This window comes from Chinchilla lanigera, unplaced genomic scaffold (assembly GCF_000276665.1).
Source record: "Chinchilla lanigera isolate Chin_1 unplaced genomic scaffold, ChiLan1.0 scaffold00125, whole genome shotgun sequence".
Lineage (NCBI taxonomy): Eukaryota > Metazoa > Chordata > Mammalia > Rodentia > Chinchillidae > Chinchilla > Chinchilla lanigera.
Window position 1 is genome coordinate 806,733 of NW_004955526.1, and position 20,218 is coordinate 826,950.

At 37.2% G+C, this 20,218-nt stretch overlaps 1 protein-coding gene across 5 annotated transcripts in view; it reads left to right on the forward strand.

Annotated features, from left to right (window-relative positions):
* Positions 1-20,218, forward strand: part of Frk (fyn-related Src family tyrosine kinase) — a 155,886-nt gene that overhangs the window by 70,287 nt on the left and 65,381 nt on the right. For all 5 annotated transcript variants that reach the window (XM_005409755.2, XM_005409759.2, XM_005409756.2 and 2 more), the window contains one exon: positions 3,526-3,647. In XM_005409755.2, the coding sequence (XP_005409812.1) occupies positions 3,526-3,647 (122 nt within the window). The remainder of the gene's footprint in view (positions 1-3,525; positions 3,648-20,218) is intronic.

Genomic DNA, 20,218 nt, shown 5'->3' on the forward strand with positions numbered 1-20,218 from the left:
CGCCCTTCCAGAATGGGGCCAGTAGGCGCTTCTAAAAGGCTGAGCTGATGGGAGCAGCGGCCCTGCTAACAGCTCAGAGCTCAAATTAAGGAACAGCTTCCAATGTACAAAGGGTGAAATGAGCTATTGTTTCTACTGTTATCCTCTGTAGCATCACATGCTCTGAAGATTACAATCTGTAACAGGCATGTTGTCTTTGAGTATGAGGGGCGGCCTTATTATATTACCACTGGAATTCCAGTGCATCAAGAAAACAATTCTTTGTTTATATTCTTCCCAGCATGATGAGAGCTCAGCCAAGTAAAATTCCAGGTATCAAGTCAGCTGATGCATCCAGTCTAATATTTATAACTGTTTCATTATTTGTATGGATTCAATACTGACGTGACTTGTCTTGTAAAGCAACTGCACCTACTACCAGACACATCACGTATAGAACTGATAGTCCAAAATACAACTGTAATGTGCATACATAAAACTTATATAATGCAGTGTTTGTACTTGAGAATGAAGAATAGGAGATGTAATCATAGTTTTAAGAATTGAATGTGTTAGATAAATTGTAATTCCTGTAAAAGTTTGCATATTTATATTTTGATAAAACATTTTACTGTTGATATATAATCAATGCAGTATGAATCAGGAAAGTGCATTGACTTGCTCAGCACATTTCACCCATGCTTCTTTGCTGGGAATATTTGTGTGAAGAAGTTTTGACATTTCTGGAAATAGAATTAGAAGAATGCTTGCATATTTTTACAGTTAGCTTTTACTAAGCATGTGTGTATTTATAAAATTATGTTCTGGTTTTTCAAAGTGTTTGCTTAAACTTTATACAAATGATATTACAGTGGTGTATATCATTCAACTGCCTTTCCTGAAAAATGTTTTAATTTCTGCATAATATTCCATTTAATATCTATAATCAATTCATTATCCTAAGTTGGGCATTTAGGTTGTTTCCATTTTGTGTACATGCTTGTGAGAGAGAGAGGGAGAGAGAAAGGGAGAGAGGGAGTGGGAGAGAGACAGAGAGAGAGAGAGAGAGAGAGAGAGAGAGAGAGAGAGCCCACTGGTGATCAAACCCAGGGCCTCATTCATGCTAAACAAGTGCTCTCCCGCTGACCTGCATTACCCCTGCTTGTTTTCAGGCTTTTGTGCCGGATCCTTCAGTGACCCTTCTTCTTCTATATCCTGTTGAGCACATACAGGATGTAGTCTGGCAGTGAGATTGAGTAATACATAGACATTCAGATTTACCAGACAGTGCCAACTTGCTCTCTAAACTTGTACCAAATTATAGCACCACTGCTTTGTATAAAGGCTTTCATCTCACTTTTTTCCAAGACCTAATTTTGCAAGAGTTTTAAATTTTGACCAGCCTGGGAAAGTGTAAGGTTTTGTTTCATTGAAGTCTTATGCGGAATACAGTACTTTATTACTAACACAGCTAGAAGGTGAATTTCTGTCGCTTTTATTTTTAATTTGGGCTTTCCATTTCTCTGAGCTAATTATATCCTTTGCCAATTTTCCTATGCTTTTGTCTTTTATTGGCTGTAAATCCCAATATAATCTAAATACTAATCTTATTTTTTGTTATATATTTTGGAGATATTTTCTCCAGTCTGTGGCTTGTATTTTATTTCATAGTGATCTTGTTGGTGAAGATGTTTTTAATTGTGATGTAAGAAATATTTTTCCTCCTTAAGGTCAATATATCATTTTTTTTTTGGTCCCAGTCCAATATCTTCAGAAAGTTTTAAAAATTTATCCTTTACATTATACCATTATGTAAAATTATTGTATGTGTTGTAGGTAGCATCTACATTTTTCATGTGGTACCAGAATTATTAATGGTACCAGCATCATTTATTGAATATGTCCTCTCATTACTAATTTGTATATTTGGGTCTATGTGAGTTTTTAATATGTTCTGCTGTTCTCTTGATGTATTTCTGAGATACTAAAAATGTATTTCTATTTTTTGGTGAACTCAGGATACCCCACTTCAGAACATTTTCATGCCTTATATGGTTTTAGCTGGACAAACAATACTCTGTGGACATCAGTTTGGACTTAGAAATTGAGCCAGTATGGTAACCATTGTGTAGTGAACCTAGTGTATCCAGTTCTTTGCCTTCTGGGGAACAATTAGATTGCACTTTCTACTGTCTTCACGTTTAGGCATGGCTAGGTGGCTTATCTGCTAACAAGATGAAGCTCTGAAACTTAGCATCATGGAAGCAGGAAGATAGACATTGCCTCAGTGAGGTAGACAGAGCACTACTCCATATGACTGAGAAGAGAGATGCATATGAGTGAAAAGATACTTGTTGTCTTAAGCCACTGAGATTTTTAGTTATTTGTTATTGCAACCTGACCTGAAATGTCCTGATGAATATAGTTAATGTGCTGTAATTTACAGTTTGATAATTGGGAGAATGATAAACAAACACCGTGCATTCATTAAGAGGTAGTATTTATAGTACCGTGTCTCTCTTTCTTTCTAATTCCTTTTCCCCAACCTCCCTCTAATTTTATTGTAGTCTCCAAAACTAACAACTTAGCAAATATAAGGTAACATTTGATGGCCCGTGTCTTCTCTCTCAGCTGTACTTTTTTCCTCATGTCTACATTTCAGAGTGTCAGTAACCCATTCCTCTTTTAGGGTGTTTACATTTGTAAAGATGATGTCTGAAAATATGAGTATTTTATCTGAAATCCTTAATGATCACGCTCCTCTTTATATACTATAGTGAGGGAGAGGTCATTTCTGAAAAGCAGGTGCTCTCAGATTTTGCTTATTAAATTACATTGGTCCTTAGCACTTGATAGACATTTTAGAGTGGCTGCAATATTATAGCTCCTAATTCTTTGTTGGGCCGATTGGATTTATAATGAGTGTGTTGATTGCTGAATTCTGGAAGGGCAAGGTTAAGTGTGTAAAGACAAGAGGTGGAGGCAGAGGTAGCACCAAACATATACTTCCCAGGTAGAAATAGCTTTTCTATATAATCTGTCCAGTGGTTAAAGTTTCCTTTATATTACTAAATTCCTTCTAAATATTCAAAATCTTTTGATAGTGGGGTTGGGCAGTGATAGAAGTGGGAAAAGAAAGAAGTTAATGTCTGCAGAAATGCATTTTTAACTGTGCACACTTGAATGTGAGGTACATGAGTCCCTTAACTGGATTATTTGCCTCCTGACACCCAGAAGGCATTAGGTGAGGCCTCAGTCAGTTTGATGGCAATGATGAGCAATTTCAGTGGCTGGCACATGCAGGCTTACATGGCAAGGTCTGCATCTGGGCTGCGGCCTTGGCAGAGGAGAGCTTAAGATCTCAGGATGCAGGGGTAGGAGACGATATTGCAAAGAGCACTATCAAAGTTTACTTTTATTGGTCCTGGTATGGTTACTGACCTCCTGAAAAATCAGAATAACAAATGTTTCTGATCTTGCCAAACTTCTTGTGCCTTCAAAATGAATGTTAATTGGTTAATTAAAGTTTTCGTATTTCTCTTTTAGGTGGTTCTTTGGAGCAATCAAAAGAGCAGATGCAGAAAATCAACTACTATATTCAAAAAATCAGACGGGCGCCTTTCTGATTAGAGAAAGTGAAAGCCAGGAAGGAGAGTTCTCCCTCTCAGGTAGGGGCCTTGTTCTGTGTGGTCTGAGCATGGATTTGAGAGGGTGCAGTCAGGGCTCTGCTGTGTGAGCATGCGCGTGCTAATTTTAAACTTTGCCCTATTTCTATTCTTCACAGTAGCAACAAAATTAAACATACTGAACTGCTCAGGAGTAATACAAAAATTAGAAAATTATTATCTATGGGGAGAAGTCTACAGATAGTTTCAAATACATGCACTTTAGTTCTGAAATAAAAAGCACATGAATATGGTGACATTTTCTTGCTTTTGCATTGTTTGCACTCCTTTTAGGGCAATGATAAATAAGAAGCAAAAATTTCACTGTTGTCAAAATTAATCTCTCTGAAATGTGATTTTTTTCTCTTCTCCTCTTCCCTTCCCTCCCTCCCTCCCCTCCCCTCCGCTCTCCTCCCCTCCTTCTCTCCTTTCCCTCCCCTTCCCTACTCTCATTTCCTCCTTTCTCCTTCCCTCTCCTCTCTTCTCTTTTTGTGTTCCGTTTATCTGCTTCGTAAATAGAGAGTGAATTGAAATGCTGAATGTGAGTGCATTTAATTAACCCTTTTTTCAACTAAAGGCCATGTGCATGTTTATAATGCCTAGGATACAGAAACTTAGGAGACCTGAGAAATATCTTGAGTCAAAGGTGATTACATGAGTATTGTTGCTTTAAAAAGCCTGTCTTTTTAGGTCTGTTTTGCAATGTTCTCTACACTAGCCTATCTCTAAAGTGTAAGACTTTCCCTTTTATTGCCCTGTTCTAATCTCTGTATTGTATGGGACTATTTTGTTTTTGTTTTTGTTTTTGGAAACAGGATCTCACTGTGTAGTTTAGGCTGGCCTAGAACTCAGGGCGATCCTCCTGCCTTGGCCGCCTGAGTGCTGGGATTACAGATGTGCACCATCACACCCAGTAGTATAGGCATGGTATTGTGCTAGCATCCTTTTTAAACACTTACTGTGTTTCTCTAAGTAGATATAAACCTTGTAGGGGAAGAGACTTGTCTCCTCTTTATTGTTGTTATGCAACCGGTGTTTGCCATGCGTGATGCCCATGGACCTTGTGTCTGCCAGGCTCAGAGTGAGGACAGCCTTCATGGTGCCATGTTGGGGGAGGGCCAGAACCCACACTGTGGGAACCCTGACCTGGCCTGAATTCTGGCCAGTTGTGTTATGTGGCACCTGTTATCCTACCGAACACATGGTCAGAGCAGATGGGCTGGAACTGGCAAGAATCATGGGCAATGCTGTGGTTTGCAGAGCGGCTGTACTTATTCAGTCCCTGCCTATTCTGGCACTGAATCACTACCCTAAACTGGAATTATATTGATGCAGCTTTGCTCCTACTTAGCTCTGTGGATAAGAAAAAAATGCTATTCTGATTATCATTTTTTGTTTCTATCAATTTTTGTTTTTGGTTCATTATTGTTTAAGGCAGAGTTTTGCTGCATAGTGCAGGCTGTCCTTGAACTCCCATCAACTTGCAATCCTGTTCCTCAGCCTTCTGAGATCTGGTATTAAATGTGCCTATATATGATATGTCCCTGACCCTTTAAATGTTCTTATAACCAGAGTGGTAATCAAAATATTTAATGATGGCCGTTAGCCGCCCAGAACACATAATCTACCAGGTTAGGACTTCACACTAGTGCACATCTAGATAAATTTAGGTGACATAAGTGAAAAATATATTTTTTATTAACAATTGACAATTTACATAAGCAGAATAAGTAAAAGAAGAATATTCTAGACACTCATTCCCTGAAGGAACTTTAAAAATATTTAAATGCTTTTCTTTTTAAACTTTTTTCTGTAGTTGACCTATATTTATGTACAAATACATGCATATACACTCAGACCTCCCAACAATAAGATAAAACTGAAGTCATCTTATAAATAATTAAATATATATGTATGAATACACATTTGTAACAGATATATAAACATAGAGTTATGTGTGTATGCATAATATAGATCTAGATTTGTTAAATGTCCATCTTGGAGGAACCTAGGAACTTACTTTTTGAAACGGGATCTTGCAAAATTGCTAAATTCCCCGGGGTAGGCTCAGACTTGCAATCCTTCTGCCGCAGCCTCTCAAAGTATACCGCCGTGCCTAGATTCCTGGGAACATCTTTGCATTCCTTTTAATATTCTCCTACACTATTATTTTTAGAAGCTATATATAACATTTCATTTTATTGATTTCCATTTTATTTGATTTAAAGCATACTTTGCACATTTTGTGATTTTCAGTTATGGTATTGATATAAAATATGATACAGTGGACACTCTTGTAGATTTACATGATAATATATTCAGAGGTAGAAATTTGAGTCTTTTTGAAATTTTCTATGTTATGATACAATTCTTTCTTTAAATGAATCCGTATTTGTCTACTTGCCTTTGCTAATATTTATACATCAAATTAGGTGGTAGATATTTACCTAAAAACTAGATTAGATGATTTAGATTAGCATTAAAAATATAGAAGAATAATATTCCATGAAGAAAACAAACTAAAAGTACATTTGCCAGACCCATATCTTTGGATAATTCTTGGGCAACAGCAACTGTTCAGAAAACTAAAGAATATTTTGCAATAAAACAGCTTTACAGGCTTAGAACAAAATTACAAGGATATTGGCTTTCTTGTGGATTAGGAAGCTTTGTAGGCCTTGCTTGGAGACTGGCATATCATTATAAATTCTTTTTCAATAAAGTCAAACAATTTAAAGTCTTTGAAACAAATTATCTGATTGCTGTGCATTTACTGGGGATAAAGCAAACACATCCTATTATGCCCCTCTGAAAGAAACATTTTGTTATTAGTTGCAGAGAAGGTTATATGGGAAAAAATGGCAAGAGAAAGGTCTTCAATGTATCTATGTTAAACAAAGAAGTACACATTCAGTTGCTAACTGCTGATAATCACCATGGCTCTTCAGATGAACAAGTCACGACTGTTTTTTCAGTGCAGTTGTCTCCTTAATCAGTCAGAATTGATGGTCTTCAGTTTTGCTGACTGCTGTGCTGCTAAAGGAAGGCAAATAATACCCTTTTTCCTATCTCTGTCTTTCCCACATGGGTTTTCCTTAGAAGTGTTGTCTTTATTCCTTGGTCAGCAATGGCTCAGAGCTGTCAGTGAAGGGCTTTGTGAGGAACTGTGATTTATTGATGCTGGGACCTTGGGGAGAAGCAGCAGCCTAGGGTTGGGATGGGTGCTAATTGGGTTGTTGTGATCCTTGCATGGCTGTCAGCTCTTGTGAGGTCTGAGTAGCTCACAAAAAAGACCATGACATCTAGGGCCATGACATCTCTCATAACGGCAAGACACTAATTAGCTGTGAATTACAGCAACACTTTTGGATATTACATATTGTATGTTGTAGCCAGAGAATCTGTCTTCATTAGATGCATGACAGGTAGTTTTAGTGGCCTGATTGTTATTTGTCTTCAGAAGTGAATTGTTTTTCTGATGAAAAATATAAAATTCTGCCTGCATGTCAACTGGTTTGGCTATTTCTCAATACCAATTATTTAAAAGGTAATTATTATCATTATTACTGTTAGTATGAATTTGACGTTTGGTGTCCCATAAACATTTATATTATTGTTTAAAGTAGGGAGATAAAATTGAGATGCAGATGATTTTTTCAGAAAAGATTCTGCATTATATATTGTAATTTTACTTTGGGGGATTCTACATATAGTGAGGCAGTAGAGAGACTTGTAGATTCCCTCACAGGGAAACCCTTTTAAGAGCAAATAATAATTGATTGAAGATAACTGAAAAACTGACTGTTTTGAAAGCTATCACCAGCAGTGCATCTAGGAGCTTTACTGTTCATTTGTACATTTGTTTATTTCTTTAAAAAACATTCAGGTACCACACTCTATGAGGTGAAGACCAACAAAGGAACAGTCCCTGCATTCGAGGAGGATTGAAATAGTGTTGTTTTGTGAAGAAAGTTGGAATAGGAGCCAAGTCTCCCAGGGAGAATCGAGGAAGACTTCCTGGAGGATGGAGTGTTTGTGTTCAGTATCAATTTGTATTCAAAGGTGATAACATGGGTGATTGTTTCTGGTGAAGACAAGTGGTCAGTGTTCTGATCACAGTGGTGCTTTGTGGAGTGTTGGAAAGGGTTGAGAATAGCAGGGTGTGTGAGTGTGAATGTGTGTGTGTGCATGTAGAAGAGGAGAAACAGAAAACAATTGGAGTAAGTTGGATCTAGAACGTTCAGGGCTTTGTTTGACATGCTGTGGAATTTGTTCTTGCTGTAGAGGAAGATTTAGGCAGGAAGTGGTTGAGCTGATCTGTGTTTTAGGTAGTTACTTCTGATAGGATGCATGGAGGAGACGTTCATAGGCAGCACATTGGGACAAGGGAGAGGAGCAAGCACAGTAGTGTCCCTTGCTGCTGTCCTAAATCACAGTGCAAGGAGAGTGCCTCAGACAGGGATGAAAGGATCCAGTTTGTGGGCTGTATACTAAGTCTCTGCTCTGACATAGGGCATCCCTCAAAGTGACAGGGACTGTACTAGTCATTTTCTCACTGATGGGACAAAAGGCCTGACACTTACATTTAAAAGAGGGAGGTTGATTTGGGCTGATGGCTTCTAGTGGACTCAGTCAGTAGTCAGGGGCTGGCTCCCAGGTAAGAATGGCATGGTGAAAGTCCTGCCATGGGAAGCTGCTCAGTCCTGGGATGGTAAGGTGGGGAGCCAGGGACAAGAATACACCCATCCTGGTCCAGCCTCTAGCGATGTCTCTGCTAGCCAGGCCCAGTCAGATCTGAATACCAGACTTCTGGGGCACATTTTATATCCAACTGTAGCAGGGGTACCTCCATTATTCTTCATGGGGCCAGTGAAGGAATGGCCTTAAGACTAGTGATGAAAAGACTGCTATGGTGGTAAGCAGTCTAATTTTAGTATGAATGATTGGCAGGGTTGTTTGGAAAGCCCAGACCCCATGGGCCTTAGGTTCTGGGGAAAATTGCGGCTCATTTTTCTTGGAAGAGGCAACCATGAGCCCTGTAGGAGGCTGAATTTAGGTGCAGCTTTTCTTCCTGGGGTGGGGGTGATGGTGGCTCAGGGCTCCTTTGAGTATGATACAGATCTAGCTCCCCAGGGTTTTCTTCCTACCCAATCCTGCTTGTCTTTACAGATGTAGGCTTGAACCAGAGGACAGTAATGAGAAGTGGAGAGAGGAGAGTGTAGAGGATAGACTCAACAGGAATTGGCGGGTGATAAGAAGTGAGTAAAGTCAGGGAGAACGAAGCATGGCTGGCAGGGGTCTGATTCCAGTGAGTCGGGGCAGTGGTAGCTTCAGCCAGATAAAGTTCATAGGAAGACACGCTTTTTATGAAGAGAGGAGGGAGAAGCTCGGAGGCGTTTGAGGTGCTTGGGGGTAGATGTACTTGCTGGTAGTCATTGTCTCTCTTGTGAGTTCTTTGTTCTTTCTCGAACATTTGCATTTACTTGAGCAGAGAATGAATGGGCAGCCATTGAAAAGAAAAGAGATTCCATATTTTCTACCAAATTTGAGCAGAACATTTTCTATGATAAAATTTATCAGAGTAAGGGTGTAGGTCGCATGGAGCATGTGGCATTTCCCCCAATTTTTATTAGTCCTGGTTTGTGGTACATAGTGATTCCTTACTGGGAGTTGGTGCCACATATCTTAATTCTTTATTTCATCCCCTTCCTTCCCCTACATCTCCTTTTTTTTTTTTTTTTTTTTTTTTTGTTTTCTTCCGGTACCGGGAATTGAACTCACGACTGTGCACTTGACTTCGTTATATATCTTTTATTTTGCTCTTTAATTATATTTTGGGTTGCTCATATAACAGATATCATGTGATACTTAAGCTATGTGTCTGATTTATTTCACTTACTAGTATGGTTTCAAGGTACATCCATTTTCCTACAAATGACTGAAATTCATCCTTCTTTATGGCAGTGTAGTATTTCATTGTGTACAAATACCACATTTTCTTTATCCATTCATCTGTTGATGGATATATAAACCAGTTCCAAGATACAGCTAGTATGAGTTGTGCTGCTTTAAACATGGCTATGCATGTATCACTGTAATATGATGTCTTTAATTCTTTTGAGAAGATATCTAAAAGAAGAATTACTGGTTCAAAGGGAATTTCTAGTTTCAGTTTATTGAGTAATCTCTATACTGATATCCATAGTGGTTTTACTAGTTTGCAACCCCACCAACAGTGTAGAGGGGTTCCTTTTTAACCACAGCCTCACCAGTATTTGTCTTATGTGATTTCTTGATTATAGCCATTCTAATAATTGTTTATTGTTGTTGTGAAATACTTTTTTGAGCACATGATGTTCCTTCTAATGACATAATTTAATTTTACAATAAATTTAATGGAATTTTTAGAGTTAAGCAAACCCTTCAGAGCAATTAGTTACCATTGTTTAAAGTACTGCACAAATAGTAAAACTATCTTCAAAGAAAGAATGTCACTTGACGTGATAGTTATGTGATAGCCCTTAGCTGACATAATTGTGAGTTCATTAAGGGGAACTTTGATACTTGGAAGTGGCCAGAATTATCTGAAACAGCTTCCTGAATAATATGGATGATTAACCTGAATGATACAATATTTACAGCATAACTTTGTAAGTATTTCTGCATGCCTCATAAATTAATTCTGAAGACAGTTCAGAAAGTAACAGACTATACTCATCCATAAATAACAACTTCCTAAGAAAAGTCTGTGTCTTCTCACATTGAGCTAGTGTGTATCCTTCATACTGAAATTATATGCCCAAAGATTCATTTTTTTATGGACAACTAGTTCACTTTGGGTAAAACTGCTTTTTAAACTCTACTTCAAACTTCTTAATCACAGTAAGTGGTTTTTTTTTTGCTTCTCTTTCTTGTTGTTTTGTATTTTCATAGTTTCCAGTATTTTTGTAGACAGCAGACACTCAAATACTCACCTCCTTATAATGTGCTCTACAAAGAGCAATGATAAGCAGAGCCATTTCTACTTTCTTAAACCTCTGGAATCTGGGTCACGTGAGAGCACAAATAGTCCTCCTCACCTGTTGGGTTTCACCCTTATTTTAGAAAGGCAACCTCACACCTTGACAGGCCAGTTGTTTCCAGGAAAGAAGATCTTTATGGAAGAGACAAACTGGAAAAATGATATCAGTTGTTACTGTGAACCCCCATCTCTCTGCCAGGCACAGAGCTCAGACCCAAATTCACTTTCCACAGACCACTTAGCTGTCACAATTGGTCCCAGACTTTCCAGATCTGCTGACTCATTTGAATCTGACTCTGGCCCAGTGGCAAAAGCTCTGTGCTTCATTTATAGTTCCCTGAGCCATTCCTTTATTCCTCATTTAAAATTAATGTGAACCTTGTGGCCACTGGAGTTTGTCAGCAATTCTATTACTATTAACTGTGAATGTAAATACAATTGTATATCCCAACTAGGGGTAAGGATTTAATGACTGGAAAAAATTTGCTTCTTGTATTTATTATGTGATGAAAATTCTATGGATTCTAGAAACATTTTGATACTGGTTTTGCTTTTTAAAAAGTGCACAGGATGCAGAAAGGAAATTTTATGATAATAACTGCAGTATCTAATATAAAATGTATTAAATTTTAAATATGTTTATGCCATCTTAGAAAATGCCTTTTAATTATAGTCATAATTTAGTTGTGTTCAGCTTAATTGCAAATATCATTGACTGTAACAGTGTGACTTTTTTCATGAGTTATGGTATGCATAACTTTTTCTTAATATTACTACTGGTAAGTTGTATTCCAAATGTTTTAAATACTCTATTAAGTTATATTAACATTTTATTATATAGTACACATCTGCATTTGTTTGTATGTACACACACAGAGATGCACAAGAGAAATAATATTTTCTCCAGAGCACCAGCGTAAGGAGAAATCTTTGATTGAAAATCCATGGCCATCTTTGCTAAAAGCCCCAATTTTCTTTACAGGGTTTATGTTCTTCTCTTCCTTTTCTTGCTGCCTTTACTTACCTGTGAAACCCTCACAGTGCCTCACTGAAGTCTTCTTGATTTGGTTGCCTTATTTTTCTTTCTTCCTTTTTCTGCCTTTTTGAGATAGGATCTCACTATGCAGTTCAGGCTGGCCTTAAGCTCACTTTGTAGCCCAGGCTGGTCTCAAACTCACAATGATCCTCCTGCTTCAGCCTCCCAAGTGCTGGGATTATAGGTGTGTGCTACCATACCTGGCTATTTTTCTTATTTAAAATATTTTCTTATTGTTATTTTGAGCTATTTGAAGGGAAATAACAAATAAATGATGCATAATGTTTCCTTTTGAATGTAATTATATGAATCAAATTCAGATATGGAATAAGTAAGTAAAGACTTGGGAAGCCCTGAAGCAGTCAGAAATTGTTATCTTTTTGTACGTAATTTATGGTATATCATACTCTCATATTTTTCCACTTTACTAGGAGCCACCTTAAATTAATTCTTTATTCACCTTTTGTCTGGCTCATGTATTTACAGATGAAGACAGTGGTCACCTAAGAATCTCTGAAGGTAGCATCCTATTCCTTTCTATGCCACTTTCCAAGAACAAGCACAAGACATGTAGAATCAGTAGCTTTGTAAACTAAGCCTATGCATCAGTGCTTTGTTAGAACCTGGGTAGGTGTTTTCCCAGCTTCCAGGAGACTGCTGATGAACTGAGTGGTTGGAGCTGACTGACCTGGCATCAGAGCAGAGCTGGTCCAAAAGAAGGTGGGAGGACGCTTTGACCTGCGCTTAGTGTGTGCCCTGCCTCAGCGAGGCAAGACAGGCTGTGACCAGGAAAGCAGGCGGCTGTTGCTCTCCTATGCGGACTGACTTAGTGACTCAGGCTTGCCTCAGTGTCTGTGTGCAGCCCACTCACTTCTGCACCCAGGCGATGGGGTGCGCGGTGGGAGGTGAGTGTGCACTGCAGACTAACACATGAAGCCGGCCTTTTCAGAAAGAGGAATTAAGTAAAGAGTAAGAGACAGCAAATGGTAAGCTGAAGATTTACAGAAAATATGTTCACTAAAACGGACAGAATGAAAATTTGGAAGTATAGAATAAAAGAAAACATAAATTACATAAAATTAATCATAAAATGTAACATGAAAAGGCAAAAGGTGAAAGATAGCAAAACTATCACTGCAGGGGAGCATTTAGTGATATAAAAAACACACTTGAGAAGTTCTCTGCAGAGAGAAGAAAAATAGATGAAAGTTTGTGAGGACAGATAATGCATAAAGAGGGGCTACATCTTTGAAATTTATAAGAATAATTAAAAATGCAAGTCATAGTAAATTTGTAATAGAAGGAAGATTTCCCAAGCTTGTTGTTTGTCACTGAAAAATCTGTATTTACAGATGAAAGGACTCAGTATTTGAAGAAATATCTATCATCTATCTATCTATCTATCTATCTATCTATCTATCTATTTATCATCTATCAATCTAGCTATCATCATCTATCATCTATCTATCTATCTATCTATCTATCTATCTATCTATCTATCTATCATCTCTTGGGTATCCTTTCAAAATACTTTAACATCAAGGACAAGTGAGAAAATTCTGTGAGCATCCAGAAAAAAGAAAATTAATCACAGAATAATAAAAACTGAGTTGGCCTCAGAATTTTCCTTCTCACTATTAAATACTAAAACAAATATAGAGTACTTCCCCCTAAGTTATTGATAGAAGTTGAAAAAATACTTTTCTTGGCCTAACTTATTGATAAATACATAAAGTGCATAATTCTCTCTAAATTCACTAATTAGTAACCATTTGTGACATTTACTTTCTCCCTATCATGTATAGATCTATATCTATATATCTATGTATAAATTGAAGATTTCTTGTCACTTCAACTCTAAAAACCTTAGTATCAGAGTATGTGAGTTGTTATCGAAAAATACAGTGAATGTTCAAATTTTAAAAAATTATTATGGTAAAGGGGCATTGCCTTTACCCTCCCTCAAAATACCCTCCTTTATTTTGAATACACTTATCCCATCATTCTTGCCACTTTCTGAGGCAGTTGGGGAAGACTTCTTTAATGAGCGTCTTTAGTTGTTTTGTCATGGCTGCCTCACTGTCCTGAGTCAATTCAGAATATTACCTTTTACGATTGTTTTGACTTTGGCAAAGAATCCCAAGTTACATAGTGGTATATCTGGTGAATAAAGTTGATAAATACTGATGCTTTTGTAAGCCTATTTTTCAGTTAGATGGCAGTCAGTAGCATTCACTATGTTTTTGATCACACCTTTTAAGGCACTCATGAAAGAGAACTTTCAGAAATGCTGCAAACAGTGGCATGAACAATGGTATAAGTGTCTTTGGAGTGATGGGTGAGTATTTTCATGGGGATTGGTGACAACATCTCTTTGATTGTAATAAATTTTTAAAAATTTGAACAGTGTAAGTTTTGGTCAGCCCATGTATGTAATTATGATAACTTACACTCTCCTATATTAACAAAATATCATTACTAAAGCCAGGAAATGTCCTACTTTTATAAAGATACCATCTATTATAAAGTATGTACTCTTTAAATGTCCTTTCTAGTTCTTTCTTGATTGGCTTTTTGAAATAGAGGATTGACAATACAGGGTTATGCATTGTACTTGCTAATCACGTCTCATTTTTCTCCTTTATCTAGAAGAGTCAAAAGCTTTCAAGAGCTCTATCTTACAAACTACATAAATTCCTATTTACCTTGCCATTTCAACTTTTTATGGTCTTACTGAAACCCATTTTTAGTCTTTCATATTATCTTAAATTATACTGTGCTTCTGGAAAAATTCATACTAGCTATTTCATGATAAAGCATTACACTTCTGGTTTTCTTAATCTTTGCTTTCACTTTCAGCAATGTACTCAGGACTTAGCATGTTGTCTGGAATGTAGGCTCTTTTGGGTGGGGGTAAATGCGTGTTTTTGAAAGTTTGACAATTTTAAAAGCATGCTTTTGACTTTTTCCTTGCTTTGCCTTATTTTTATATAGAAAAGATATTTTCAAAAATATTGGGAAGGACATTTTGAACTATTTTTAATCATTTATTTATTCACTTATTAACCTGTTCACTCACTCATTATAGAACTTTCATTTATATTTACTGTATGGCATAATTGTACAAGCAACGAAATAGTTTACACTGTACCAAGTATAACAATCAAGGGACATTGTTCAGTGCTTTGAGAACACAGAAAAGAGAATGACTAGTTTTCTGGAAGGGATTTTTGAAGGAGAACATTATGGGAGCTTAGACAACAATCAACACCATACTCAGTATCCAGTGCAAGTATATGGAAAACAGTGATGTTATTTTTTTGTTTAGATAATGTCCATTCTTCAGAACCTTCTTATTTGAAAAATGATATGATACTCCTATAATTAAGAATGGGGAATTATGGGGCTGGGGATTTAGCTCAGCGGCAAAAGCGCCTGCTTGGCAAGCGCAAGGTCGTGAGTTCGGTTCCCGGTACTGGAGAAAAAAAAAAAAAAAAAAAAAAAAAAAGAATGGGGAATTATTTTCTGTGCTTTACTTTTGATCCCTTTAATAAATAAAATTCCGGCCTATAGATTGCTCATTCACTTCTTCCAATATGTTTGGTAACTACATAAGGTATTCTGTTGCACATATTATGAAGGTAGCCATAATACATTGATCATGGGTTGTATGTTTGGTTTGGAAGACAGCATTAGATTGACACATCTCTCTGGTTGATGGGCCCAGATGACACTAATGTAATCATTATGCTGGACAAAAAGGAGGGGACCAAAAGCCTTGAGAAGGGGAAGACAGAGGGATGCAGGGAGAAGAAGGATGCACATTTGAGCAGCAAGGTACAGAGTTTTGGATCAAGCATAAAATTTCCATGTGTTTTTCTGAAGATGAAGGTACTGACCCAGGGGACTTGTAGCTCCTCCTTCCTTCTGTTGGCCCCGTGCAAGTTAGTCCAGTTTATGTCTCATGTAAATAACAACTAAATGAGTGTTGTATCTCAATGCTGCCTGATTCTTAATTAAGGTAAGAAGTTTTTCTCATTCTAAGTGACAGGTATGTGTTATTGAAAAACTGCTGTGAAATTAAACCTAAGTAGAGTATTTCATATAATGTCTCTACAAACAACAATTGTCTGCAAAGCCAAGCAGTGTATTTTATGTGCACTAAATGTGAAGCTTTTCTTTTTCTACTCCCTCTGTGACTCGTGGCATTGGAGTTTTCAGTTAGCATGTGCTCTTTCTCGTGATGAGTCAGAAAATAACATGCTATTGTGTAAACAAAGTACAGACTTTTGTTTATTATTTTATTTTTAGTTTTGAACCATTAATTTACATAAAGGGAAAATATCTGATTTTAGTTGAAAACAAATGTATAATTTAAAATATTTCTACAGATTTTTGTTGTAAATGACATATCCAAATGTGCAGCAATTTTACTTTATTAGTCTCAAAAGATTGACCAAGGTTTAAATTTTCTTAATGATTTAGACATCCAGTTTCCATGTGGTGATTTATATGGAAAATGTGTTCATGATATAAAATGTGAATGAAATAAATACAATCCAATTTAATAAGATAGCCGCTCTAATGTTAAACTATGTATTTAAAATGATATATGCATATTAGCTAATTTATAACTATTTGTCAGCATCCCATCAATCATGAAATCTTTTCTAATGTACTAGAGAAATGTGCCTTGCATTAATTTGTTAGAAACTTGGGCACAAGAACCATAATCTGAGAAACTATTCTGTTGTCTTAAAAGCCTATGCATGGAACCCCAGTGACCCAGCAAAGCCCTGGTGGGGCACACAAGCCTGCCCAGCTGAGGCAGGTACCTCCTGACCAAGCAAGGCCCCAGCAGTGGCACACACACAAGTCCAGCCCAGCTAGGTCCCCCTGCAACCTAGCACTGCCCTGGTAAGCGTGGTGGGGGTGCACACAATGGGCAGGTAGGACCAGGGCTATGGAAGACTCTGAAGTGAGAGTATGAGCAAACAGTTGGTAACTTAGGTGAACCACTTGGGCACACAGACATGCAGAACACAGGCAGGTAGGTAGGGCTGCCTTCCTTTTTTATTGGAGGGGTTGGGGAGAACTCTAGTAACAAAAGAGCAGTCTCATCCCCCACATCCAGAGGCCAACATCAGTCCTATACCCAGCACAAATCCCACTGCAAACTTGGCTGGAGTACGCAACACCTTTCTGGGATCCAACATGGACCTATCACAGAACTGTAGACTCTAGAGCAATTCTACTATTGTGACTTTTCTCCATTTGTCTGAATGGCTTTCCTTTTTCTTTCCAGTTGCAGTGTGTGTGTGTGTGTGTGTGTGTGTGTGTGTGTGTGTGTGTGCATGTGTGGTTATTTTTGTTTTTCTGCTCTTTTTTCTATTTCTTTTATGGCTTAGATTTCTTACCTTCCTTTTTGTTTTCTTCTACTTGTCTTCTTTCTCTCTTGCTTGATTTTGTGATACTTTCATGTGAGTAAATGTTGTTTCTTCCTTTTCTGGTTCACTTCAATACTCCTTGGCTTTCTCTTCCATTCTTTCCCTCTTTTGTCTTACAGTTTCCCAAAACTTGACTGATCATTCTTTGCCCTCCAGCCTTGCTCCTTATATTTGACCTTAATCATCTCTCTATCATCCCATCTATCCCTCTTAAATGCCCCCACAGCCACAGGGTAAAATTACACCACTAAGGGGAAAATCATTGCATACAAGTTGGATTTTGTTATATAACTGTAGATTTTCTCCTGTGGTTAAAGGTATCAGGCTTACAGTTACCACAGCTTGTCAGTAGCCAGGATGTGCTTGAGACTATGGTTATTGCTAACTGTACTACATTATCTAGGATATCATACCTGTTATAATCAGTTTCTCTCCCCTGTAGGACAACTCTGCGATTGTATGGGGTCTTAACTCTCACTGTAGTCCAGTACAAAAAGACTAAGTCCTCAGCCAAATACATAGCAACTTCTCATCCTTAATGTATTGGGAAGGTGGGTTCTTGGGATAGACACAAAGACCAAGAACCACCTACATCTAGAAGACATTCTTGAGGAACAGATTTTTCCTAGGGAACCCTGAATACCAGGGATAAAACTATCTACCATAAAAAATCTACAAGCATCAACACAGAAAATAAAATAGAAACTAGAAAATGACAAGACACAGATGCAAAATGCAACCCCATGCTCCTAGCCCAGAGCCCAATGACAGAATAAACCCAGAGCATAATGAGATAGAGGAAATCAGAAGCCAGCTACTGTAACAATCGGCAATGATAGCAGCAGAACTGAAAAAACAAATGGAAGAGACTATAGAAAAAATAATACCTCAGGTGCAGAAAGAAATGACAATCAAAATGAAACACATTAAAGCAGACACATATTAAAAACAAGAGCTCAGGAAAACAATGGAAACCAGAAATATCAAACATAGGAAAGAAATGGAATTCACTAAACAGATCCAAACAGAAATCCAGGAGGTTAAAAACTCCATTGAAAGTATACACAGTAGATTGAATGAATGTGAGGATAGAATATCAGATCTAGAAGACAGGATTATAGCTACTGGCCACTGAAAAGAAAGATATACTAAAAATAGCAAAAGACCAGGAAAAATCCATCTAACAGTTACAAGATAAAGCAAAAAAGAACAACATAAGATTGATTGCAATAAGTGAGAAAGCTGGAGACAGTGCAGAAGCCATAAAAAAATTTCATCACAAAAATAATGGCAGAAAACTTCCCAAACATGGATAAAGAATTTGACATATAAGTAAATGAAGCATATGGAACTCCAAATAGCCATGATCAAAATAAATCTACACCAAGGCATATAATAGTCAAGATTGCAGAAATTCAAATGCCAGGACTGGTGGTGCATGCTTATAATCCCAGCACTCAGGAGATGGAGGTAGGAGGATCACTGCAAGTTTCAGTGAGCTCAAGATCAGCCTGAGCTGCATATCAAGACTCGGTCTCAAAAACACAAAGATTCCAGAAATTTGGCACAAGAACAGAACATTAAAAGTGGCTAGAGAAAAGAAACAAATCACCCATAAAGGAAAGCCCATCAGAATCACAGAAGATTGCTTAACACAAACCCTCAAATCAAGGAGGGCTTGGAGTGAGGTATTTCCAGCCCTACAAGAGAATAAACAACTCAGATTTATGTATACTGCAAAACTATCTTACAGAATTGATGGAGAAATAGGATACTTCCATGACAAAGAACAACTGAAGAAATTTATGAAAACCAAACCAACTCTACAGAATGCTGTTAAGGACATATTAGAAGGAGATAACAAGACCACAAATAGATGAACACCAATAGAAAGAAACCACCATGCAGGGCAAACAATTAAACACAGAGGAAAGACAGGGCATTCACAACAGGAAAATAACATGAAAAAGATAAGCCAGTTACATGTCAGTTATAACCATCAGTATAAATGGTGTCAACTCCCCAATCAAAAGAAGTAGACTAGCAGAATGGATCAAGAAGAAAGTTCCAACAATATGCTGCATTCAAGAAACACATTTAATTTAAAAAGAAATTCATGCACTGAAAGTCAAAGAATGGAAAACAATATTCCACAGCACAGTAACCTAGAAAAAAGCAGGGGTCACTACTGTATTTATAGATATTATGAACTTCAAGCCAAAACTGATCAAAATAGACAAAGAAGCTCACTACACCCTTCTTAAGGGAAAACTCCAAGAAGAAGAGACAACAATCATAAATATATCTGCACCAAATATTGGTGCCCTTATGTAGATAAAACAAATATTAACAGACTTGAAAAATCAACTAAGCAGTAACAAAATTGTAACAGGGACCTTAAACTCCACTCTCACAAAAAATAGATCAGTAGGCCAAAAATCAACAAAAAAATCAGAATTAAACCAAACCTCCAAAGAAAATGGACTTAATAGAGGCCTATGGAGTATTCTGCCCCACAATACCAGAATATACATTCTTCTCAGCTGCATGTGGGACATTTTCCAAAATAGGCCACATATTAGCCCATAAAACATGCTTAAGTAAATGCAGAAAAATTGAAAATATCCCATGCTTATTATCTGATCATAATGCAATGAAATTGGAAATAAACAGAAAAAGAAACAACAAAAACTACATAAACACATGGAAATTAAAAAACACCTTCCTAAACACCTAATGGTTTACAGAGGAAATTTAAAAAGAAATTAAACAGTATGTGCAATTGAATGATAATGTTGAAACAATGTACTGAAACTTATGCAGTGCAATGAAAGTGGTCCTATGGGAGAAATTTATAGTGATGAATTCTCACATCAGGAAAACAGAATGAGCGCAAATAAACAACCCAATATTCAACTCCAAATTCTAGAAAAAGATGAACAAATGAAACCCAAAGCTAGTATGAGGGAGGAAATTATAAAGATAAGAGGAGAAATCAATGCAATTTAGAATAAGAAAACATTAGCATACTTCACAGATCTCGAGAAAACATGCCTTAAATTCATCTGGA